This window comes from Dermacentor silvarum, chromosome 8 (genome assembly GCF_013339745.2).
Source record: "Dermacentor silvarum isolate Dsil-2018 chromosome 8, BIME_Dsil_1.4, whole genome shotgun sequence".
In the NCBI taxonomy this organism is placed as follows: domain Eukaryota; kingdom Metazoa; phylum Arthropoda; class Arachnida; order Ixodida; family Ixodidae; genus Dermacentor; species Dermacentor silvarum.
The window spans coordinates 101,212,779-101,239,398 of record NC_051161.1 but is presented as its reverse complement, the minus strand read 5'-3'; the positions used below and the strand labels follow the sequence as shown (position 1 = coordinate 101,239,398).

Below are 26,620 nucleotides of genomic sequence, written 5' to 3'. Positions count from 1 at the left end.
AAATTAGTACAGCAGTCACTTAATTTTTTCTTCCTTTGCGACAACATTTAATCTTAAAAAGTAGTCAGACGAGCTGTTATTCCTCACTAAGGCGAGATAAAAGGGACAACCGCACCACGACATGACAACGGGAAGTTAGTTCTAACTCGTACGCGAATGCAGCTGATGTGAAAGTTCCGTATTCCACACAGGTAAAGAAAGTTTGGCCCTGTATCTGCGCACCTAACTATATTGAACAGTGTTGTGACGAGTCCGCCTTTTACTACCGCTTCTCAACAAGACGCCTTACAAAGAAAATAGATTTTGTTCACGCTCAGCTGAACTTGCACCAATCTTTCCCGTTTTCTCTTTTGTGGAATGCAGGGGTAATGTTTATAATGTAGCATTCGTAGCGATGTCCTTTGTTCTTGGCTGTGCGAACGTTCTTTTTTTTTGTTCGTTTTCGTGTACTCTTCGTATGTACAGTAGTGGATACACTAACGAGTGCTGCAACTGTACGTTAGCCTGTTGCCGATAGGCTGCGCCCAGAGTTTGTGTTTAGAATAGAAATGCAGGCAGTCGGTGAATTAGTTGATGCCTTATTCCTTCGTTGTTTGTTCTTCTGCTATTTTTATCTTTAGTTTTTTTTTTCATTTCTTAGTCGCTCGGGTTTACTTTTTGATTATTAGCATAGCCGGCGCTCCGGTGGCCAATTTCACCAGAGTCTGATATTTATTAAGCAAACACAGCTGCCTTTCTATTTCTGGTAAAAACTTGTATGCCTTCCGAAGAATGGACCTTATATAAACATTGCACTATTTCATTACATTTTTCTTTGTTAGGCAATTTCGCCAGGCGTACGCTATGGCTGGTTTACCACCGCTACAATACCGTGTAACTCACAGACTTTTAATAAGTTATTTTATTCGTGCTCTGTACGAGACCATAAAGCAAACATTATGACAGATTGCATAACGCCGTTCCTCTAACAAATACCTACATTATCCGTTACAGCACTACAGTACCCAGCTCTCAAAAGTGTTTGTGCTGTCCAGGTGCTACTTGTACTAAATCTAACGTAGAAATTGCGATTGACTTGACAGCTTTCTGCCCAGATTGCATCGCAAGGAGTGAGCCCAGCAACTAATGGTGCGCGTCGTGGAGTACGTCGTCTTCGGCGCCTTCATGGCGTGCAATCTCTCGCTGGGGTTGTACTTTTCCTTTCGGAAGACCAATGCTGGAGTCGGAACACGTGCAACGACAGCGGAAGTGTTTCTCGGCAATCGACTGCTGAAGACAATTCCTCTGGCGGCCTCAGCGGTGGCGTCGCTTTTTTCTTCGACGGGACTCGTGGGATTCCCCGCGCACTACTACGCCTACGGCTGGCATATGGCTTGGGCCTACGTAATGCCCCTGGTGTTTGTCCCTTTGTCCACCCACGTCTTCGTCCCAGTGCTGTACCGTCTTCGATTAACGTCCATATTCGAGGTAAGGTCTCAAAGCGAGTGCTTGTTGCCCTCGGAGTTCATCGTGTATATTTTGTTTATGTTTTTTTCTTCTGCTAAGTAGAGCCGGAGAACGTGTACTAAGTCACTGTTCAGGGGAGCACGTCAGCAACGTGGGTACCAGGAGCTGCGTGTCTCTGGAAACGTTATGTGTAAGAAGATGGATATAATCTTATGGTGTCAGGCGTCAGGACACTTAGCACACGAAAAATAAAGTTCTCTGTGCTTTCTTACGTGACTCGAAAAAATTACCATGAGTTGAAATAGCACCTGTAAAAACATGGGCTTCGTCTTTTGGAGGCTCACCTTATCACTTATGTTACCTAATTACAGGGAAATTGCGCGAATTTTATATATCTCCTTTGATGTTCTATTACCATGCACACATTCGAAACCCGGGCGCTATAAAGAAGCGCCCGGGTTTGCACCTTTGAAGGAAACGAGTGCGCACCTCCGTGCGCACTCGTTTCCTTCAACGCAGGTCTCCAAGGACTTTCTGCTCCACCGCTTCGCGCTGCGGGCGGCGAGCAATGACTCGATAACGCACCGTTCATGATCGGCGTGGAGACCAGACATCTATTAAGAGCTAGTCGGATGGATTGCCTCATGACCAAGCGCTTGGCTCGACGAGAACAGAATACGAAGATGCTGCAGGTTGCCCGGTTGCTACTCAGAGATCCCACCGTGGACAAGCCGAAGCTTTCAGGCATTTTTTACTGTCAATTTACTATGAAGAACGAGCTCTCTAAGCTTAACGATGCAGTCGAAGATCAAACTGCTGATGATGAGTTCGAAGCAGAATACGTAACTTCAGAGTATAATGCTCATACTTTCCGAGATTCGCTGCAAGATCACCGCTTTGGAACGCGAGGACAGTATAACGGAGTCTGCTCCTCAGAATGCAACCCAGACAGTTCGTGACACTATGCCCAGAATTGGCCCAAGGCTTCCGAATCTTGATATACCAACACTTAAAGGCGACATTCACAAAAGAGCAGCTTTCTGGGAGCAGTTCGAGCAGACTATTAATCTCAACATCGCTATGTCGACAATGAGGAAGTTTTTCTATGTACGGCATTATCTTGCGGGAGAAGCGGCAGCTGCAATCGCCGGTTTACCGAGTTCCGAAGCTTGTTACGCAGATGCCGTAGAACTTCTCAAAGAATGTTTTAGCGATCGTAAAAGGATAGTGCGGCCCCACCTGTCAGCGCTTGGACCAGCTACCTGATGTAAAGTCCGCAAGCGACGCACGAGGCCCCAGGCAGCTGTATGATGCCGTGCAACTAATTGTCCGCTGTGTGACTGCACTGAAAGTACCCACTCTCAGGTTCTCTGCAATGCTGATTGATATCCTACAGAAGGCATTGCCATATGAGGTCGTTCTAGCATATACGCAAGGCTTTAAACCTCAGACTTTAAGACAACATGGGTCTGATACGAACGTCTCGGAGCCAGCACTGGCAGCTACATCGGAAGCGCAGTTACAGGAGCTGCTCATGTTCACACTATTGCGTTAGAAAGCCTTGAAACAGTGCAAACCATCGTCACTGCGATCTGTCGATGACCGTGCTGAGAGAACTCGAGGCAGCAGCGCCACTTCTGTACTGTACAGTGCATCATACAGCTGGAGTGAGTGTTTCTTCCGTCGATCTAAGAAGCACAGCATACGCGCCTGCGACGCCAACCTCTCTCTTGTTTCCAAAAAGAGAAGCTAGCTAAGGATAACCACTGTTATAGATGTACTATCGACCAAAAAAAGTTTACGGACCACGGGATCTCGGAAAACGCTAAATATCCGAGCAGCCTTTAAAGCTAGGCAGTAAAACCGTGCATCACAATGTTGTTCGCATATACCAGTAGAGGCTGAAAATGGGAATACCAGTCTGCGTTTTGAGGCTGCGGAGATATTCAGCTTTTTGTCAAATCCCTTGGTCCGTAAACCCTTTTGGTCGATAGTACATGACGAGGTCACCAGTCACGGTCTTGCCACGTCAAATCTACGTGCTCAGCTTGTCACGGAAGACACACCTCGAGCATTTGTGACTCTAACTACAGAAATACTCTGCTGCGGAAACTTCGCGACCAGTGGAGGCTTCAGGTAGCACAGTAGGGATAGTTTCGTCGCAATCAGTAATGCTATGCGACAGAAATTCCACAAATGCTTGCACAAAGACGGACACCGAAGTGTACCTGCAGATTTTCGTGCCATTGTCGTTAAAATAACACGTACAGATACATCAGAGGGATTCTGAATGGATGCAGTCAGACATCATTCATCACGGAAGATCTCGCTGTAAAACTGCAACTGCAGGTACCGGGAGAAACCAGAATTTCATTCAACACGTTTGGCAGCGCATCCCCAAGTTCTTCTGAAATACGAAAGGTTGTCGAGGTACCACTGCGTGGCCAATACTGTCCCAACATCCATATCATTCAAGCAATTGTGATTACAGTTATCTGTCACGATATTACTTCGTCGACAGCTGATAACAACTTCATTCAGAAGCTTCGATGTGATGGCAAATTTCTTGCTGACGAAAAGAAATTTGTATGAAGTGGAGACAGAGAACGGCCTCTAATTGTTGATAGGAGCTGACTATCTTTGGAAAATTATGACGGGAGAAGTTGTAACGAGCAACGAAATTCAAGGAATGGTCGCAATAAACAAGGCATTTGGGTGGACACTGCAAGGGCCCAGTCACCAAAAAGCCTTTCTTGACTGCGACGATATCCTTATGGTATGCGTTCTACGAGTGGGAACCCTAAGTGCGGTCTGCATTCTTCGAGGGAAAAGCCGATTTAGCGGAGCTGGAGTTTGTGACAACTAGACTAGTTTATGCAGCCAAACGCACGGCGGCTCCATCACTTCGCCAATCCACCACGCGCGAACCGCGCATGCTCAGCTGATACCGGGACAGCACGACAATGACGACAATGTCGACGGCGCGAACGTACTTCGAGTGCCTGTGTAATTGACCTGTGATAAAAGGCGATGTCGCGTCGAGGCTGGGTGGATGAATTGCGAAACTAAAACACCTGAATTCAGTGACCTCTATGACGGCGGACTGTCGCCAACAGCAACGAGGCCATGACGCACTGCTGAGATCACCGTGACCGAAAACGAACTTGGTCACGATGACTGCTCCGGCTCCGGCTGCAGGGCTCGCCGCGCCCGAGAAGGCCAGACGCGTCAAGGCAACGATTCGAAAAGAGGCAGGTGAATCAACCACGTTCTGTTTTCCAACCACACAAGATAAACGTTCTCGTGAGTGCGAGCTAGATCGCTACGGAACGACCAGCTGAAGATGCAATAAGACTACTTGCGGTACGTCCTAAGTTCTTCCTGCACTTTGTAAATCCGTATATATGGGAACCGTGCTTATTGCAAAAGATCTGGTGAACTTGCACGAAATGCAAGGCACCCGGCGCTGACTATACGCTACTGTTATTTCGTCTAGCCATCCATATGATTCAACAGATTGGCATATTGGGCCTCACAGCTTTGCATAATGAAAATATTGGAAAAGAACTGTCCTGCTAAGATACAACGCTTGCTTCGTAAGGTAAGAAATCCAGGTTGAACACCCTAAATGTAATCACTATGTGTTTCTTCGCTTTATGTCAGTGCAACCGCCGTAAACGTAGCGTTTGAGCTACGTAGGGAAATTTTGCCTTAGTTCATAAATGAAAGCTGCTTCCAGTTCTCATTATTACATTTTTGTCGTTTGACAATTGTGGAGACGCGGAAACGATTCGTCATGTTCTTTGTGAGTGCCCACAATACAGTGTGCAGAGACAATCGCTATCCGTCGTGCTGAACCAGTTGGATGACCAGCCGTTTTCGGAAGAAACAATTCTGCAACATCGACGCGACTCAACATCGCATCAGAAGGCCGTGCAAGCGCTCCTGCGGTTCCTGAAGTCCACTGGCCTGTGTGAACGTCTGTGACTGGAACGCCTCCTTTGTTACCAATGCCTGTGTTTTTTTTCTGTTTTTTTTTCGCTCTCTCTCTCTCTTTGCACTCTCTCCAACCCCTTTATCCCTCACCCCAGTGTAGGGTAGCAAACCGGAAACTGACTTCTGGTTAACCTCCCTGCCTTTCCTCTCTCGCTTGCTCTCTCTCTCTCTTGTCGTTTGCCGACCTTATAGTGGCTGGGGCAGTACTCATTCAAATATTTGCGTCACCAATGACAAATGTATTTTGATTGTTCGGAGGTATGACCAACAACTATAACTGCGGAAACAAAGTGGCTGCAACCGTTACGATCACAAAATTGTCCCATCACTGCAAATTGCGAAACGAGTGCTTCATCCATCTAGGGTCGCAGGCTTTTCAACTTTGATCGCTTCTCAATCAAATGAGGTTTTCTGTCGTCGATTCTACAAGAAGATACCGAATCGTTCTCGTCGCTGGCATTAGGAACCGTATTTTTTTATTAACAGAGGCGTCAAACTTAGGCTACGTGCGTGTGAGTGTGCGTGTATGCACAAGATCGAATATATGTGTATGAAGAAAATTCGGTAGCGTGCACTGTGTAGGACAATATGAAGCTTCATGGGAACCTAGGGGTATGCTAACTTTGAATATGGAAGCCACAGCTTTTTGTTCTTTCCACGAAATTGGAAGTAAACGTTCATGCAGCAGCGGTGAAATAATGTTTTTTGTTCGACGCGGGTGGACATAATGGCATTCCAGTTTGCCAATTGCTGAGCAGCATGAGGATGTTAAAGTTATCACCATATTTTGAATGCTAGTTCGGAAACTCCGTGATGTTGGAAGAACACTATGCACCCATTGTTAGGGCATACAAAGTGTACACAACACAGTTACAGACGTACGATGCTTCAACTTAAACTCAAATTAGCTATACGTATGTTGTTGGAAAGACCGCCAGTTTACAACAGAATCCACGCTGAGCAGAAAAATCAAACTCCATTGTGAAAGAATGGCTAGTGTCAATAGGAGTCATCGCTACGACACGAGACTGTGTGCGTTATTTTTTGTGTCGTCTAAATGAAAGCAAATTAAGTAATGCTTTGTCGAGCAACGTCGAACAATGCTTAATTTACTGCGCGGGCAATGATCTCAGAGCTGCACGTCTAGCAGAATATTATGGCCTCAATTTATGGCCTTATTTGGCTACATAAAGCCGCCAGCCTGATTTCCCGACCAGCCTAATTTTATTTCTGCAACCAGTGCGATTTCTGAAACAGCGTTTGTCAAATCTTCGCGCAGGTATTCTAAAACAGACAGGTGTTCAAAGTAGTTATGTCCTGTCGTGTAGTATAAGAAAAAAATGTTTTTAGCACTACATATTGTCACGTAGTAGTGACGCTCAAGTAAACAGTCGTAAAACTGTGTATGACGAAACTGAGTCTTTATTGGGCGAACCTGTGCCCACAAAAGCAAGCTACGCTCGAAGCACAACGAAAGCGGCGGATACACTCGACGATCGTCTAAAATCTGATCAGCGGCGAAACGCGTCAGCTTTTATACCTGAGTCATCGAAGGTTCCAGATTAATTCCTGATGCCCGCGGGTCTTGCAGAAAGTTCTAGACAATTCGCGTCGGTCATACAACCAGATAACATAAGCGTCGGTGAAAACAGGCAACGAAAAGAAGCATCGATAACGTTCTAGAAACTTTCGATACAGGCGCCTCCTGCGCCGAGCGATAACGCTTAACAATTGTTAGCCGGTGGAAAGCGGCCACCGGTGAAATATAAACATGTATACGTGTCAATACCCTCCCCTTAAAAAGCATCATCCCGATGCTACAAACACGAAAGCGAAAACAAAACCACGCGTAGAGAAAGGGAGAAAAATAACAAAGGACCTAAGTTCCTCAGCGGGCGTAGAAAGGCTTAAGATGCACCACGTGGATGACTTCAGGTCGTGCGCGGCGCCGCTGTGATTGCAAAATGCCGTCTGGCACGACCTCATAGTCCAGTGCGCCAATACGTCGGATGATCCTATATGGTCCGAAATAGCGACGTAAGAGTTTCTCGCTAAGTCCCCGTCGGCGTATCGGAGTCCGGACCCAAACACGGTCTCCGGGCGGGTACTCGACGTAGCGTCGTCGAAGATTGTACTGTCGGCTGTCGGTTCTCTGCTGGTTCTTGATGCGCAGGCGGGTGAGCTCTCGACGTTCTTCGGCATGCTGCAAATAGGTGGCAACGTCGAGATTTTCTTCATCAGCGACGTCCGGTAGCATGGCGTCAAGCGTCGTTGCCGGGTTCCTTCCGTAGACCAGGTTGAACGGCGCCATGTGCGTCGTTTCTTGCATGGCCGTGTTGTATGCGAAGGTCACGTACGGAAGGATGGCATCCCACGTCTTGTATTCGACGTCGATGTACATTGCCAGCATGTCGGCGATGGTCTTATTTAGGCGCTCGGTGAGGCCATTCGTCTGCGGGTGGTAGGCGGTGGTCCGGCGATGGCTTGTCTGGCTGTAGCGCAGGATTGCTTTAGTTAGTACAGCCGTGAAGGCCGTACCTCTGTCGGTGATGAGGACTTCTGGGGCACCGTGACGCAGGAGGATGTTCTCAACGAAGAATCGGGCTACCTCGGCGGCACTGCCTTTGGGCAAGGCTTTTGTTTCGGCGTATCGGGTGAGGTAGTCCGAAGCTACGACGATCCATTTATTCCCGGACATCGACGTCGGAAAAGGCCCCAGTAAGTCCATCCCGATCTGATGGAACGGTCGGCGAGGTGGTTCGATCGGCTGTAGAAGTCCGGCTGGCCTTGTCGGCGGTGTTTTGCGTCGCTGACAGTCTCTGCATGTCCTTACGTAATGGGCGACGTCGGCAGAGAGGCGAGGCCAGTAGTATTTTTCTTGTATCCTCGCGACCATGCGGGAAAAACCGAGGTGTCCAGCCGTTGGGTCGTCATGGAGAGCTTGCAGAACGTCTAGACGCAATGCTGAGGGTGCCACGAGGAGGTAGTTGGCTGGTAGAGGCGAGAAGTTCTACTTTAGGAGAATCAAAAAAAGATGGCTGACTAATGGAGTAGCACACGAGGAATAAGGATTATAAACAGGGATAAGGTGCCTCAGAAAGGCTGGCCAACGTTTCGATAGGAGGACGAAGATAGGTCCTCCTATCGAAACGTTGGCCAGCCTTTCTGAGGCACCTTATCCCTGTTTATAATCCTTATACTTTAGGAGAATGTCGTTTTGCAAGAAAAACGACGCCAATCCTCGCCTGAACACCTTGGGCACAATGACGGTCTTGCCTTCCAGGTAGTCTACAAGGCTCCTTAGTTCCGGGTCGGCTCACTGTTGTTCGGCGAATTCGTCGGCACTTATGGGTCCCAAGAAAGTGTCGTCATCCTGGTCGTCCTGTGGCGGTGGTTCGACGGTGGCGCGAGACAAGCAGTCGGCGTCAGAGTGCTTTCGCCCGGACTTGTAAACGACGGTGATGTCGAATGCTTGAAGTCTCAGACTCCATCGTGCGAGGCGACCTGAAGGATCCTTCAAGTTAGCTAGCCAACACAAGGCGTGGTGGTCGCTCACAACATTAAAGGGCCTGCCATAGAGGTAGGGTCGAAACTTTGATGTAGCCCAGATGATAGCGAGACACTCCTTTTCTGTTGTGGAATAATTTGCTTCCGCCTTCGATAGCGACCGGCTAGCGTAACTTACAACCCTTTCTAGTCCATCAGTCCTCTGCACAAGCACGGCGCTGAGTCCTACGCTGCTTGCGTCACTGTGGACTTCGGTATCGGCGTTTTCGCCGAAATTCGCAAGTATTGGCGACGATTGCAGGCGTCGCTTCAGTTCTTCAAATGCTTCGACTTGCGGCGTCTCCCACTTGAACTCGACGTCGGCCTTCGTGAGATACGTCAGTGGCTCAGCGATCCGTGAAAAATTCTTGACGAAGCGCCTGTAATAGGCGCACAGTCCAAGAAATCTACGCACTGCCTTCTTGTCAGCGGGCGGAGGAAAGTTGGAGATGGCCGCAGTTTTCTGAGGGTCGGGGCGCACTCCATACTTGTTGATGACGTGTCCCAAAAACAAGAGCTCCTCATATGCGAAGCGGCACTTTTCTGGCTTTAACGTGAGTCCGGAAGTTTTGATTGCCGGAAGAACTGTTTCAAGGCGCCGCAGGTGTTCTTCGAAGCTTGAGGCAAACACGACGACGTCGTCCAATTAGACGAAGCAAGTCTCCCACTGCAAGCCTGCCAGTACTGTATCCATGACGCGTTGGAAAGTCGCAGGTGCCGAGCAAAGACCAAACGGCATGACCTAGAACTCGAACAGTCCGTCTGGTGTTATAAAGGCAGTCTTCTCCCGGTCCCTCTCGTCGACTTCAATTTGCCAGTAGCCGGTTTTGAGGTCCATCGACGAAAAATACTTTGCGTTGTAGAGTCGATCCAAGGCGTGGTCAATCCGTGGGAGGGGGTATACGTGCTTCTTCGTGAACTTGTTGAGGCGACGATAATCGACGCAGAAACGTAGGGTTCCATCCTTCTTCTTCACTAACACCACGGGGGACGCCCACGGACTCTTGGACGGCTGGATGATGTCGTCGCGTAGCATTTCGTCGACTGGTTGCCTTGTGGCCTCGCGTTCGCGCGCCGAAACTCGGTACGGGCTCTGACGGAGTGAGCGGACATTTTCGTCGGTTATGATGCGGTGGTTTGGGACAGGGGTTTGTCAAACTTTTGACGACGACGAGAAGCAGTCCTTGTATTGCAGGAGCAGAGCTTTTATTTGTTCTTTCTTATGCCTGGAAAGGTTCTGATTGACGTCGAAAGTTGGTTCAGGTACTATAGTCGTCGTTGCAGATGCACTGGAATCCGTGAAGGCGAAAACACTGCTGGCTTGTACTATTTCGTCGATGTAGGCGACCGTGGTGCCTTTGTTAATGTGCATGTATTCGGGGCTGAAGTGCGTGAGCATCACCCTTGCTTTCCCTGCACGTAGCTCAGCTATGCCTCTAGCGACGCAAATTTCACGGTCGAGCAGTAAGTGATGATCGCCCTCGATGACGCCCTCCATGTCTGCAGGCACTTCGGTACCGACGGAAATCATTACGCTGAAGCGAGGCGGAACGGTGACTTGTTCTTCAAGCACATTCAAGGCATGGTAACTTATGCTTGTATCTGGTGGTATCGCGTTGTGCGTTGAAAGCGTTATCGACTTGGACCTTAAGTCGATGACTGCACCGTGTTGATTTAGAAAGTCCATGCCTAGGATGACATCCCTGGAGCAGTGCTGCAGGATTACGAAGCTCGCCGGGTAAGTGTGGTTGTTTACCGTGACTCGCGCTGTGCAGATTCCAGTCGGCGTTATTAGGTGGCCTCCCGCTGTCTGGATATCGGGTCCTTGCCAGGCTGTTTTCACCTTCTTTAACTTGGCGGCGAACGGGCCACTGAAGACGGTATAGTCGGCTCCAGTGTCGACGAGAGCGGTGACGTTATGACCATCGATTAGCACGTCTAAGTCGGTAGACCATCGTCTGGCGTTGCGGTTAAGTCGTGGCGTCGGTTCACGGCTGCATCGGCTTGCTCCGCTGCTGCTACGTCGCGTCGGCAGGTATTCTTTCGGCGGCGAAGTGTTGTCGTCAAGGCTCTTGCCAGGCGGCGTGCTGATATCTCGTCGTGATGATTCGCGAATATTCTTCGATGTCGGTGGAGGATCTTCGGCATTGCGTCGTACAGCAACCGCACCTCCATCGGTTGCTGCTTTTAGTTTCCCGGATAGTGGCTCACGGACTGGCCCCTGGCTGGGCGAGTGTATGGTCGGCGCTGCGGTGACAAGTACCGTCATGGTGACGGCGAGCGTGAGGGTCGTCGGGGTTGCCATTGGGCTCCGCCGAGGTAGTCGGCAATGTCGTGCGGTCGTTCACCCCGCACTGGACGCGGCGCGTTGACGGCGAACCCTCGTAGGCCCATCTCGCGGTATTGGCATGGGCGGTAGACATGACCAGCTTCCCCGCAGTGATAGCAGAGCGGGCGGTGGTCGGCGGCGCGCCAAATGTCCGTCTTTCTCGGGTAGCTGCGCTGGATGACGGACGGGCGTGCTGGCGGTGGCGATGGTGGACGTCGGAACTGCGGCGTTACGGGGCCCTGGCGCGAGCGCGGAGGGGGCCTTGACGACGGGCGACGGCGCAGTAAATCAGCGCTTCCGGCTGGGGTTCCGGCGATTTCGGCTGCACATCTGGAACTCCAAATGAGCGTTGAACTTCCTCTTAGACGATGTCAGCGATAGATGCCACTTCAGGCTGCGACTTGGGGAATAACTTCTGCAGTTCCTCGCGAACGATCGCTCTGATGGTCTCGCGCAGGTCGTCGCTGCCAAGTGCTTGAACGTCGATGTTGTTCGCGGCCAGCGTACGGCGGTATATTGCCTTGTCCGCATGTCGAGCGTCTTCTCAATGGTTGTGACCTCGGAAATAAATTCAGCAACAGTCTTGGGCGGGTTGCGTATCAATCCCGCGAAGAGCTCTTGCTTGACACCCCTCATCAAGAAGCGAAGTTTTTTCTCTACTGGCATGTCGGGGTCGGCGTTCTTGAACAGGTGAGTCATCTCCTCCGTGAAAATCGTGATGTTCTCGTGGGGCAGATGTACCCGGGTTTCTAGGAGAACTTCGGCCCTTTCCTTGCGCACAACACTTGTAAAGGTCTGCAGGAAGCCGTGGCGGAACAGGTCCCATGTTGCCAAGGTCGTCTTCCGATTCTCGAATCACGTCCTGGCAGCATCTTCCAATGAGAAGAAGACGTGGCGCAGCTTGTCGTCGCTGTTCCAGTTGTTAAATACAGCGACCCTTTCATACGTCTCCAGCCAGCTTTCCGGATCCTCAAATGTTGATCCGCGGAACGTCGGTGGCTCCCGGGGGTGCTGTAACACGATCGGTGTAGGCGGCACTGAGGCTGTCATGGTTGATGCGGTCGTGGTGGCCGTGCACTTCCTGGTCTTCTCGGGAAGAAGTCCGTACTTCGGGGGTAGGTTTTGTAGCCTGAGGCTAGCTCGATGCTCCGGGACGACGTTGGTACTCTCTTCGGGGTTCGGGCTTGGATCACGACTTTTCGGGGGCGTCCGCTGCATGGACACAAAAGCACCTCCACCAGATGTCACGTAGTAGTGACGCTGAAGTAAACAGTCGTGAAACTGTGTATGACGAAACTGATTCTTTATTGGGCGAACCTGTGCCCACAAAAGCAAGTTACGCTCGAAGCACAACGAAAGCGGCGGACACAGTCGGCGATCGTCGAAAATCTGATAAGCGGCGAAACGCGTCGGCTTCTATACCTGAGTCATCGAAGGTTCCAGATTAATTCCTGATGCCCGCGGTTATTTCAGAAAGTTTTAGACAATTCGCGTCGGTCATACAATCAGATAACATAAGCGTCGGTGAAAACAGGCAACGGAAAGAAGCATCGAGAACGTTCTAGAAACTTCCGATACAGGCGCGTCCTGCACCGAGCGATAACGTTTAACAATTGTTAGCCGGTGGAAAGCGGCCACCGGTGAAAGATAAACATGTATACGTGTCAATATACACATGTTTTTTGTTGGGGATGTTCAGGATGCGTTTCTTGGAACTTATGTTAGTCTTAGCATTACCAATAGGCTGACAAGACTTGCGCAAACACAGTGTCAAATTCAGCACTTGCAGTATGGGTAATACAGAAAAAAATAAAAGGAAGTATTGAAGTATTATAGCCGCTGTCAATCACCTTAAAGATAACAAGAGTACGTGGCATATTAGGTTTTCTCGTATGCAATAGTTTCATGAAGGGAAAGCAGCATTATAATTTTGCAGAATAGCGTCGCATGACAGGAGAAGGCAACTAGTAATAGAAATACTCGATTTAGGTGCACAACACGAAAAAGTTGACAGTCATTTTAGCATACGCTAAAGAAGATAAAGACGAAAGCCTGCGAGCTCACGAGACATTGATTAGATTACCTGATATTCTCATTCGAATTCGTTGTTACTTCCTATTACTTTTCTCCACCAAAAGTCGCAGATCTGAGTGCCTTAATTAACGCTACCTTAACTATGCATTATTAACTTCACCCTAGTTAACACTAAAGATCGTGGGTCTGAGTGCCTTGAGAATTCTATATTATTTACCGTGCAATAATTAATATCGCCTTAACCTTAAAGGTGGTGGCTTCGACTCCCACCAAAAATTCGAGGGCCTGACTCTCACCAAATGTTGTGGGTTCGAGTACCTTAATTCTATCTTAATTAGCTAGGCCTTAATTACCTTCGCCTTAAGTAACACCAAATTTGGTGGGATTTGATTCCCACCAAAGGTCGTGGGTTCGAGTGCTTTAACTCTATCGTAATTAGGGTAGAGTCAATTAAGGCAATTGAACCCATGGCCTTTTTGGTGACACCATGGCGGCACCACGCGGCATGGAGGCAAGGGCTTGACTCCAACCAAAAGTCGTGCATTCCAGTACCTTAACTATATCTTAATTAACTGTAATTTAAATAATTTCGCCCAATGTAACACGAAAGGTCGTGGGTTGGACAACCAAGCGTCGTAGGTTAAGGTGCCCTAATTAACTCTATTTTAATTAGGGTAGAGTGGATTAAGGCACTCGAATCCACGACCTTTGTTGGGGGTACCAACACATGGTGGCACCATGAATCATGAATTTTCGTGCTATTGAAATATGGTGCCACTAAGCCAGACGTCGGATTTTTTTTCGACCCACGAACCATCTTAGGCTTTCTCGTTAATAACTGCATAACATTTCCCTTCTTTCCAACGCACAGTACATTCGTCTGCGCTTCAACGCCACCATTTCTCTGACGGCATGTGCGATCTACATTTTCCTTACGGTAAGAAAACAGGTATTGAAGTTGCATGTGTTTTTAGAGAAAGCCTGTGAAATCTCGCTTTGCTTCGTAAAAAGGCATGAACACAAAGACGCGTGCAAAAAAAAAGAAGAGACACGTCCCCGTCTGTTTGAATACCGCAACATCACTTTTCATTTACAGAACGAATTATAAACGTCTTGGTGAACTGCGGTAGTCGAAAGAATTATAAAAATTCTGGCAACTTGAAAGCACGGCCACTGGCGCGTTTTAAACGATTACTACAAAAGAGTAATGTCAGATTAGCATAACAGATTGAAAGAATGCAGTGGGTACTTTCCAAATATATATAGTAGCTGGAGTTACGACATGTGGGTTAACCGAGATTGTCAAAAGAAACAATATAATTCTCCCTTTATTTGGGGCACATAGCACAGACCGGAAGCGTGGACGTATGACCACAAACTTCTTTTATATTTACACGTTTACTGCATGTAACTAGAAACAGTAAATATTAGTGAAAGCGTGCAGAATGATTTGAGAAGGCATCGCACGTTAACTAATATTAGTGGGTCCGTTGGAACGCCCTAAGTAGAGATGAACCTAAAATAAACTCTGTAATAATAAATAAACGCGAGGAGCTAGGTTTGGGGGAAAGTAATTGCATTAAGAATGCACTGTTCGTCACATTCGCATGATCCCCTTCTCACGGCAAAGCCCTCTAATACGTTTCATCAATGACACCCTTTGCCTTTTTATACTGAGATTTTATCGGATACTTAGTCGAATACGTGGGTTTATTAGCCAGGTGGCTCCAATTTCACGTGTTGCGTGACGCCATCGGCCAAAAAAAATATGTTCAACATCCCCCCCCCCCCCCCCTCGGGGGGGGGGGGGGGGCTTTGAGTGGCGCTGGCTAACACAAACATGGCTAGATCTAGTACCCACAAGTGCCCAAATCAGTCGATAAATTGATGGCCGTCGCTGTACAATGTGTAGTGCATAACACGCGTAATACTAAGTTTGTGGTTTGGTCCCCACTGGCGACAAGTGATTTTTTCGTACACTTTCATTTCTTTTTTTTTCATTATTTTCAGCACTTCGGCAACCACAGATAATTATCCCTATGCTTTCCTTGGTTTCATTGCCTGCTGACTTTATATGACGGTGATTAACACAAATGAACTACCTCTGTTTATTATTTCCAAGTTATTTCCAAGATATTTCACAGGTGTCCTTCTAACAAATATTATTTTCGAATGATGCAACTGAGCAAATCGATTGTTATCAGGCACAACAATGTAGAGGCTAAACACTGAAACGTATACATTCTAGGCAGAAAATTGTGCTAGCATAAACAGAGCATCGCTTAGGCACGGCCATTAGGCTGCCTGTAAGAAGCTTTTTAATGTTTCGATGATATTTTGGGGCATGAAACAAAGGCTTGCTAGAGGCTTTATTACTGCATGGTGGCCAACGCTGTAACGGTAAATAAGCCATCTACGACGTTCTTACTTTCGTAGCAAAAATAGAAAAGTTGGTGTCATATACTTATGCCACATTTGCGTCATGGCAGTATATGTGATCACGTGATCTATCTCTTCATTGCTCTCTTCTTTATGTTGAGTGTGCACCGCGGAGTGGCAACAGATACAACTTGCTTTCTTTGGTTGCTTTCCTTGCAACTGTGATTCTCACGAAGCACCTTGTTTATCTATTTTGATCCCCTGTGGGCATTAATATATGTGTTTCGCCGTTTCTGCGCACATACTTATGGTGAACGCGTTTTGCAAAAAAGGTGATCTGTGGCAAGTAGAAGATATATATCGAACATCAATTAGGTCGCTTTGGAACTTCGGTACTGTACTTTTCATATCTTTGCACTTGACTACCTGCAATAAAATGTCTTCTAAAATGAGTAAGGACCCCGTCTAACTACACTTTGAGCCAAATTTCGCCTTTGCATTCATTTTTTATCTCACCACGAAGAATGAAAAGTAAACAGAAATTTCGTATTTATACTACTCGGTAATTTATTTCACCGGTCTTTAGTTTCCCATGAGATCCAAAAAAGAGAGCCTCATTGCCATCCGATGTACACTGAGGTATGAAATGAACGTATTCGACTGTTCTTTACATCCTGCTTCAAAAATAGTGCGTTATTTGGAATATAATATGTACTATATAAACAACTGAACAGTTTAACAAAAATAAATGCGCATCTTTTTTTTTCCAGCAAAGTGTTGGGGCAATCTCCATCTTTGCCGCGTCGCTCACGCTAGTAACGGGTAAGTCTGTATTACGTATTTTCCAATTCTTCCAAATATATTCGATCATATATGCTTTAGGGTTAATTGTAGGAGTCATGAGGGAGGATAGACAATATTCTAATTGACATTAAGAGGGAAAAAATGGAGCTGAGCAGGCCATGTAATGCGTAGGATGGATAACAGGTGGACCATTAGAGTTGCAGATTGGATACCAATAGAAGGGAAGCGCAGTCGAGGACGGCAGAAAACTAGGTGGGATGATGAAGTTAGTGAAGTTAGGAAATTTGCAGGCGCAAGTTGGAATCAGCTAGCGCGCGGCAGGGGTAACTGGAGATCGCAGGGAGAGGCCCTCGTCCTGCAGTGGACATAAATATAGGCTGATGATGATGCTTTAGGAACAAAACCCAGCCCCATTGATCAGTGTACTCAAAACAAGATATCCGTTTTAGAAGAACAGTTATGAAAACATGTCCAGTTATTATGTGATCTAACAAATGTTCACACATTGACGTCCATGAAACAGTGAAGAAAAGACTTCACTTCGCAATAGTGACAACTTAGCTGTAGCTTCAACAGTACGCTAATCTAACACTCGTCATTGGAATAAATTAGGCAACCTTTATCTTTTGAATTTCTCAGAAATAATTATGCTTCACATAATATGACCGCGATACGTTACGACCTATATTGTAACTGCAGTCGGCGTGCAAGGCGCACATTAAATGCCTGTTTTATGTCCATAGCTTGACTAAGGCCTGTCCAATTGGCTTCCTGTTACCCGTGTCTAGCTCCAGCTGGCATTGTCTTGCGCCTGCAAATATCCTAATCTCATCACACTACCTAGTCTTTTACGTTTTGATGGCTGCACCAAAGTTATGCCTCTATAATTCCCTACTGCGCTTTTGTTCCCTTGGTACCTATTCTGTAACTCTAATAGTCCACCGCTTATCTACCCTTCCTGCCACATGGCTTGCCCAACTCTATATTTTCGGGCTGATTTCAACTAGATAATCGGCTGCCTCCGTTTGCTCTCTAGTTCAGGCCAGTGTCTTCCAGCGTATATCTGAACGTTAAGCCCATCATTCTTTTGTTCTAGCATTTGTCGTGTGGTCACCAACTTCTATTCAAGCTTCTTTGCAGATACACACAGATCTGAGCGTATATCTTCCAGCGTATATGTTAAGGTTAAGTCCATCATTCTTTTGTTCTAGCATTTGTCGTGTGGTCACCACACGACAAATGCTAGAGAAAAGCTTCTTTGCAGATACACACAAATCTGAGCGTCTATCTTCCAGCGTATATGTTAAGGTGAAGTCCATCATTTTAGGGGCGAAGCTCCTTAAGGCGGCAGCCGTTCGTCCCTCGTCGTAGTAGTAGTGTGTAACCAGTCTGAGAAAAATGAGAAAAAAAAATTCCGAAGTTGTGTCCGTAGCACGGAATCGAACCAGGAACCCCTCGCTTCCGAGCGCGCGGCGTTAGCCCACTACGCCACGAAGCACACATAGACACAAGCACCACGATGGCAATAAATACCCAACATTAACGAAAGGCCGCGTTTCTAGCGCGTTTCTAACGCGTTTGTGCTAGCGCGTTACGGCCCGTGTAAGAAGCTGGTGTAAGACGCTGTGGCCTCTCCGCCTTACCTTCAACGCGTTTCGAACGCGCTGCCCAAGGCGGTGGCAAGTCAAGTTCAAGTCGAGGAGCGTTTATGAATACGGGGGGTATACTCTCTCAGCAGTCATGTGATGGCGTCGGAAAACGCGGTGCACGTTCCGGCATGTGTAAATGGCTGCGTAAGACGCTGTGGCCGCTCTAGAGAGTACTGCACGTCTCTAACGCGTTTGTGCTAGCGTCCCCTTAAGCGGGAGATCCGATTATTCCCTCCGGAGCTTCGCCCACTCATCATCATTCACCCCGTGGATATGCTGTGATTTTTTTTTGTTCATCATTCGTTGCGTGGTCAATAAGCTCTATTGAAGCTTTCCTTTGAGGAAAAGATTTTAGTCTTTCCTCAATAACGTCCCCCTCCCCCTTTTCTCTTCTAGATAGCCTTCAATGCTATGCACACTATGTTATTACCGGTAGAAGGCAATGAATGCTGGCTTTTCTTAATGATGATAACGGTATGTTCGCGGATCGTCACGTGTTGCTTGTCGCATGGACTACAAACCACTTTTTCATTCTTCTGCCGACTTCGTTCTCAGGAACTGGGTCTCCTGTGACCAATTAGTCTAAATACCCATTAAGCGCATGGGTACTTAGACAGAATTGGTAAAATTGTACCAATTCTATAGGCTAACTGCCGATGATTAATTATAATTGTCTTGCTATGGTTTAAATTATTACTGTACTCATCAAGATGTAAAAATTCAAACCAACATTTATTTTTATTACACGTATCCCTGCGTAGAGAAGTGCCGCCCTTGGTCTGTAAACGTTTTTTGAAAGTAGCCATTTGCGTTAGCTACTTTACAAAGATAATGACGTGCATCACCTGACTATTCACCTCTGTCGTTGCCGCTACAAAGTGCCTAATTTTTGGTTCCTTTATGTTACCACCTTTTATCTCAATACTTATTATCTTCTCAAGTACTGCGATATATTAAATTCTATCCTGATTAATTTTATTTCGAATGGAATTCAACAGGAATATTTGCTTAGAGAGTTCATGAAAATTTGTTAAGTTAAATATAAAAAAGAAGCAACGAAACACCAAGTGATATTTTGCTATTTTTGGTAGATAAGTACCAAGTGTATATAAAAAAATTTGAAATGTAAAAAATATGCACCTTCCCTTACAAAAATGAGTTTAGACTATCTTAGCCCTGTCTGTAGACTCCTTGTAGACCACTTTGACTTTCTATAGATTCAGTCTTTTGTCAATACAAAATCTACTGATTGTTGACAAATGGTGATAGGGTTTCTATTTTATTTTTCTACTCCCATTCTATAGTCGGCCAATAGAAAAAAGTTGATGAGATGTTTATTTTTGTCTACTTACGCTCTTTAGATTAGATATAGACAAAAGTGAATACAACCTATGCTTATTCTTGTTGATTCTGTGTCTATAGACTGTCTATAGACGAGAGTCAATAGGGTATTCATTATTTTTGTCTACGCCCGGTATATTGATTGTCTATAGACAAAAGTTGATAAGGTTTCTATTTATTTTTGTCTGCTCTCATTCTATAGCCGGTCTATTGAAAAAAGTCGATAAAATGTTTGTCTCTTTTTTGCCTACTTGCGCTCTATAGACTACATATAGCCAAAAGGCAATACAGCTTTTTATTCTTGTTCATTGTTGTCTGTAGACTACAGATTTGGCTTCATGTGTGTTGTGCTTTGGCTCCATGTGCGTGGTGGTTTCCCGCCCGTTCCGTTCGCCATGCAAGTGGACGATGAGGACGCCGGGCCAATTAAGTTTTATGTACCGTCGAGTTTCCGACGAAGAGGACGCCGGGGCTAGTGCAGTGTAGTGTAGTGTAGTTTACATCGTTTACATCCTGAATTCACCAGCATTCTCTGTATGCAGTGTCGTACTTCAGTTTATTAACACAAAGTTATCACAAGGGCAACACAAGAATAACATGAACAATGCACCAGGGTACACCAACGCCCAGGTGCGAGTGCCACTAGCGGACACTTTAGTCAAGGATTAGGGTCACTGCTCATTTTAAAGTGAAGCTTTATATAGCTAGGCGAAACGAAAAAGCGTCTGTCCGTCGCCTGTGTAGAGAAAACTATCATTATCAGTATTGCCTTCAGCTTCGTCGTCTTCTTCCGCAGCTGGTTGGTTCGCGCGCCGCGGGTTGCACTCGTGCCACTGCTTCTGCGTTGGTCGTTGTCTTCTTCTTCCACAGCTGGCTCATCATTCCCGCTCATCATTCAAGCGTAGAATTTTACTTCTCTTTTGTCGTCGTAATGGGGAGGTCGCTTTTACGGGGCTATGAGCCATTGCTGAAAGGGGGATGAGCCATTCATGCTCTTCGGTAACGGACAGATTTAATTTTGAAGTTATATTTATTTCTTAGAATCGCAAGCGGCAATGGCGGGCGAATGCTGCTAACCACGCCGCCGAGGAAACTCGTGACATCGAACGCAAGCGACAACGGCGGACTGCGGGCATAACGTCAGTGCTGTTGTTCACTCCGTCCCAACCGAACGTGTGTGTAGCCTCATTAAGAAACACAAAGACGCAACCAATAATTGGGAAATACTTTAATGAACCGTTGGGATTAATGCAGTCATAAACACCGCGGCCAACGTTTTAGGTTCGCTGGTTAACCATCTGTACGGAATGCCTGTGTGGTGATTTATTGTCTACTCCAAGTTTATAGATTGTCTACAGGCAAAAGCATTCTTTCTGGGATTTGACGTGCCAAAACCAGTTCTGAATATGAGGCACGCCGTATGAAAAGCTCCGGATTAATTTTTACCACCTGAGGTTCTTTAACGTGCACTACAACGCGAGCCAACGGGAGTTTTTGCATTTCGCCTCCATCTAAATGCGGCCGCCGGGGCCATGATTCGATCCCGCGAAGTTTCATTTTCTTTTTGTCTACTCCCATTTGACATGGAAAAAAAGTTGATAAGATATGTATATATCTTATCAACATAGACAAAAGTTGACACAGTCTCTATTTATTCGTGTTTATTCAAAAGTTGATAACGTGTATATTTCTTTTTGTCTATTTCCCGTTTTATAAATTTCCTCTTGTCAAAAGTTGTTAAATTGTCGTTCTTTTGGTCCATATTCTTGGCTCTTTTGGTCCATATATGTCTGTGCGCGGTCTATATGAAAAGGTATTTAAGTTTGCTATTTCTTTAGCCGATTGCAAGTTTAAAGAATGTCTACAGAGAAAAGCAATGAAGGCCCCCATTTCATCTTCTTCATTGAATTACGTGGTACCTAATTATTATTTTACCAGAAAATTAGGTGTTTAAGAGTCTGCTCGCCGAGTTTCATCCATTGTTGTACTAGTTTCTACATGTAACCTCTGGTGCACTCTAACTAGTCTAGAATGCATCCCCTACGGTGATTTTTATAGCGAACAACACGAAGGCGAAATATATACTTCTATGCGATTGAAATTATTTCTAAAGGTTTCTTATATCACCCTCGATGAAGGCTATAGTGTGGGACGTCACCAAAGGTCATGTTAACGCGAGCGAACATGCCGTATACCGATTCTTGTAAGGCGTGAGATGAACTAAAGGAAAGCCGATACTGCAAAAGTCTTATTCATTCAGGTTAACTCGCCGTCTATACATGGTGTTTCATTTAACTCTGGCCAAACTTTAAAAATATGTAATGCGGCAATCTTGCGTGTAGTCGCGGGCTTCTTTGACGCTCGAAAAAAAAAACTTTTATGTCGCACGTATTGAGCAACAGAAAGCAGTATCGGTAGTTTTTCATGGCGCTCTACAATTTTCTCATTGGCACCTTTAGTATAATTATAATAATTGAGAAGTTGTCAAATAATTAAGACACATTATCTAATTAGGCAGAACGAAAAAAATAATCTCATTATCTCCAAGCTACGGCAAACCACATTACCTTGGTTGTGACCCGCTGCGTACCATCTGCATATTTTTAAGGTTTTGCCCAAGTTAACTGAAACATCCTGTAGATTGACTATAGACAAAAGTCGTTCATCTCGGCCCAACCCCTGTACGCTGCAACCAAGCGGAGGTGCCGTCGGATAATACGGAGCTACGTTAGATATAAGCCACTGGGGCTGTATACTGCTGAGATTGTTTTAAAGCCTTTTTATAGACTTGAATATATGCATGGTGTATACTTCCGCTTTTATTGACCACATTATTTGAACTACGTATTCGCTCTCGGCAATCCCAAGACAGTCTTTACAGTTGTCATACCATGACTTTTTGCGGCAGTAAAATACAGAAAGCAGAACGCCGATCCAATCCTGATAATAGATGTTATGAATGCCAGCTTTAGCGAGAAGCGGATTCCAAACAGGCATCAAGCTTACAGCAAAGAAACTCGTAATGCTTGTAGCTGAGAACGCTGAATTTGCGAGCGTGCAATGAACCAATGTCGCGCATGTGATGTGTACCTTATGTGTCGTCTGATTCCCAGATACTTTTTATGTTGTTATATCTAGGCTGCATCACTAACATGGTGTGGTTTTTCGCGGACTGATAGCCTGCGCTATATACTCATCAAAGGTTCTCGTTCACTTCAAATATGTGCCAAATCCTCTGAGCCCACCCAGTCCTTCGTAGGCGCTATGCCTGTCCAGCCGAGCATATGCTTGCGTCATTACAGTATTGATTGCTTTTACATAACACCGGAACAGACAAATGTGCACTAACGTGTGTGCAGGTATCCCATTTGGCGGTACGCTGGAAGCTATGCTAGAAATGCACTGCATTACTCACCGTCGTTGGCCATAAGGCTAGCCCCTCACGTGCTTTCTAGCGGTTTTTACAAACACTGCGTTCATCCAAGTGTGCGCTCCAGCTCCATACAATAGCCCACAGCGCTTGTAATGCAGCGCGCCGTCGCATTTCCTTCCTCCATGAAAAAAAAAAAAACTGAAAAATGGAAGGTAAAAGCATGGTGTAAGACAGTATATATCTTACACCATGGGTAAAAGCAAGCCGTTTCGCGCGCATGGAACGCAGGGAGAGAGAGAGAGAGAAAAACTGTCAGCCTTCCACTGGGGTGGAGATGGAAGACCAGGGTATGTGTACTATGGTGGGAGTTATGCATTTCCAATTGTGACTATTAACATGTGATGTTATAATTGGTTATTTGAACCATTAAAGAATGAGATATTTATGTTGGCACGTATGAAGAAAGTTGGCACGTTCTTCATACACACGTCACCAATGCCGCGCACGTTCTTTGCGAACGCAGGCAAAACGCCGCCGCCGTCCACAACAGTTCTGCGCGTTGCTGGTGCTGCTACATGTCCAAGTTTATACAGCTTCTCAGAATTTTGAGAATGACAGCCCATAAACAAATATCATGAAACAAAACACTGGCAGTGCATGCCTTTTGTGTTAAATATTATCAGACTGTGATTGAGTCGCAAGTTCCCCTTGCGCACGGTCCCATGATACGCATTTGGTACCGCAGCTAAACGTCGCCTCCCCTTCTTCCCTCCCGTCCCCACGGCCTTTCGCGCGACAGAAGAAATCGCGTTTGCTCTCCGCCGTGCGTTCGTTCCCCGTGAAAGCGCGCGTCCCTCACGCGCATTCACTCGCACATACAGCATACGGCAAATGAGAGTTGTTTTATTGCGATAGCAATAATATGAAGACTTCAAGCGTATTTCTGCCGTCGGCGTCGCCGTCGTCGTCGCCGTGAGGTTCCGTATAAAGTCCATGAGCGAAAAAATTGTCGCCGCGCGCCGTATGCGCGTGTGAAAGTGCGCGTGGGACGCGCGCTATCATGGAAAGCGAACGCTGAGCGAACAGCTTCGCTGTCAAAAGAAAGAAAATGGCAAAGGCGTTTGAACTTCTCGGAGCACGCATGCTGTCGCGCCTGCGCATGCGCAGTGGCAGCAACGGCGGCCCGCCATCTGGCCGCATCGATTTGAATTCTCAACGGCTGCACCAGGCAAGCCAACGCTTGTTGCCGCGGTGTCCGGTGTCTGCCTGAACCTTGGTGTCTGTGTATTCGTCTCTTTATGCCATGACACGTCAACTACACTGAACGGTAAGCTTTAGCAAAGATGTTTTCCGTCAACAGCTCATGACTAGGTGAGCGTATTTCATAGCGCGAACCGGCTGCATGTAATGTAGGCGACTCGAGAATATCGTCGATTTGCCGTTTACATGCTTTGAAAACGCGCTCAGGTTCTTGATTCTATTATATGCATTTTTTAACAGCATGCGATCGCTCACGCTTGTTCATTTTACCGTCATAGCTCATGTCCGTAGAAAAAAAATTTGGGCAGCTTTCACTCGGAGTGCCAGGCTGAAGAAACAGCGTAGCTGGTGGCCGACCAAGGTTTACGAAGTTTTGCCAAGTTTTTGCTATGCCGTCTATGCTATGCCAAGATTTTACCGAATTTTTGCTCTTTATTGTAAGGTTATGCTACGATTTTATGGAGTTTTTAGCGATGTATTGCTATGTTATGTTAAAGTATTAACGTAGTTTTGCTACGTAATGCTATGTTAGGTCAGGATTTTTGCAAACCTTGATCTCTCCTGGGTCGTTTAGGGCGGGAAACGCTTCGCGTAACACTTGCAAAGCGACATTGCGATTCTCAAAGTCTCGAATCGATTTCAGGGAAGACAGGTTGACATCAAACCACAGCCGATCGCAGACGCGGCAGCCATTACCAAACTGGACGTTCAAGAACTCTCGTTGAAATCGGCCGTTCACGCCACCCTTGGACTTGTAGGCTTGACGCTGGAAGTTACGCCTGACACGGTAGCCGGGATCACTTTCTCAGCGCTTGCGATCACTCAAACAGGAGCGTTCCCTGCAAAGGGCAAAGTACTTGCGATCTTCCTGTATTCGCTGTCGCTTTGACGAAGATTCACCAGCACGGTATTCCGGGATCGATCGCAGCCGTTGCATTCGTTCACAAGCAGTGGTGTGATGGGCTTCCCGTCTAGCATCTTCTTTCTCGGGAAGTTACGTACTTTTTGGGCCAACCCATGTTTTTAGGCGGTGCAAACGATGCGCTCGGGGTAGAGACACTAGGCAATGTGCCACCGTCGCGGAGTCACGAAGCTTTATACGAAGGCCGCGAACGAAGCGGCGCGCATTGACGTCATGGCTTTTATTTTTCTCCGCCTACAAAGATGTGGAAGCTTGGCAATGTACCGGATGCGGCGGTGCGGCGTGGCGCTAACGGGCGCAGACATGCCAGGTGGTTGCTAGGCGACGCACAGTGACGTTAGAGCTAGGCGCAGCGCGGCACGGCTAGGAGAAGCGATGCGGAAGTTAGAGCGGTGACGTCACGACACCTGTGCGAAGCTCTGCGAAGCCAGGTGCAGCTGTGCCAAGTGTTTGCTAGGCAACGCAGTGACGTTATAGCTCGGCGGAGTTTCTGCGAACGATTTATAGCTGAACCTCGAGCCTAAACAGCTACGCTGTTAAAAAGGAAATACACCATGTTTAACCTAGATACAGAGCAGCCACTAAGCGCGGGTTGTGTGTGTTAAGCTGCCTACTGTTGGTAGGTCTCGTTTCGTGGCGCTCGATCGCCGGCCATAAACGCTGCGCTGCCTGTGTAATGAAATTCTCGTGACGCGCCGTACGTATATACTTCGAAATAGTGCTAGCGTGACGAATTTTCTAAAAGAGACGTATAGTAGATTAAATGCTAGGGTACTCGGATGAAAGGCCTTGTTTGTGAGGCATGCATCAGCAGTGTGTGCTGCCGTTTTGGCAAAACAAAAATAGCAGTGTTTATGGGGCTCCTGGCAAACAACATCAATAATTCAACCGCAAAAGCCTTCAGAGCCCGAAACTCGCGATAAGCTAACTATCTCGCAGCTTCGCAACTAAACCGAGAGAATTTGAGAACAATAAATAAGTCTCACGGGCAAGCCTTTACACGTTTCAAGCTGAAGCCAATAGTTCAAACGATAGTTTTAAGATTTATTTTTCCGGGTCTCTTTTATGAACAGTTTAGCAGCAGGAGTGAGCTTCCGGGCTATTTGAAAAGCGTAAAGGGCCTTTCGATACTTCAGCGTTATGGAGATTCCATGCTTTTATTCATTGTTTATCAGCTGGTTGTATAGGCAGCTGCTGACGCAGATTCGCATTTTGATAATCATGCTTATTGGTATGAAGTCCTCGTCAGGCGTAATAAGTGTTCCGTTTTTCATTACTGCTTTATTTAGTGCTGTCATCTCGGACAAACTGTACACTACGTGCGCTGTAAAAAAAGAAAGGAAAGGCCAAATTATCCATTTTGTGGCCTTTGCTTAATGTATCAGTCACATATTATCTAAATAGCTTAGTGGACATTAAACTTGTCCTAAGGTTATCAACGCACCTGAGAGATCGTAAAATGTTTTAGCTGATAAGTCACCTTATCAACACGCCCCATTCATGTGCATTCCGCTGAAAGTGTGGCAAATAATGTATTCATC

At 46.6% G+C, this 26,620-nt stretch overlaps 1 protein-coding gene across 1 annotated transcript in view; it reads left to right on the top strand.

Moving 5' to 3' along the window:
* The first annotated feature begins 1,122 nt into the window (after positions 1–1,122).
* LOC119462322 (sodium/iodide cotransporter) overlaps positions 1,123–26,620 on the top strand; it is a 40,941-nt gene continuing 15,443 nt past the window's right edge. The window contains exons 1-3 of the mRNA XM_049672932.1: positions 1,123–1,467; positions 14,223–14,288; positions 16,501–16,552. Of these exons, the coding sequence (XP_049528889.1) occupies positions 1,126–1,467; positions 14,223–14,288; positions 16,501–16,552 (460 nt within the window). The 5' untranslated portion in view covers positions 1,123–1,125. The remainder of the gene's footprint in view (positions 1,468–14,222; positions 14,289–16,500; positions 16,553–26,620) is intronic.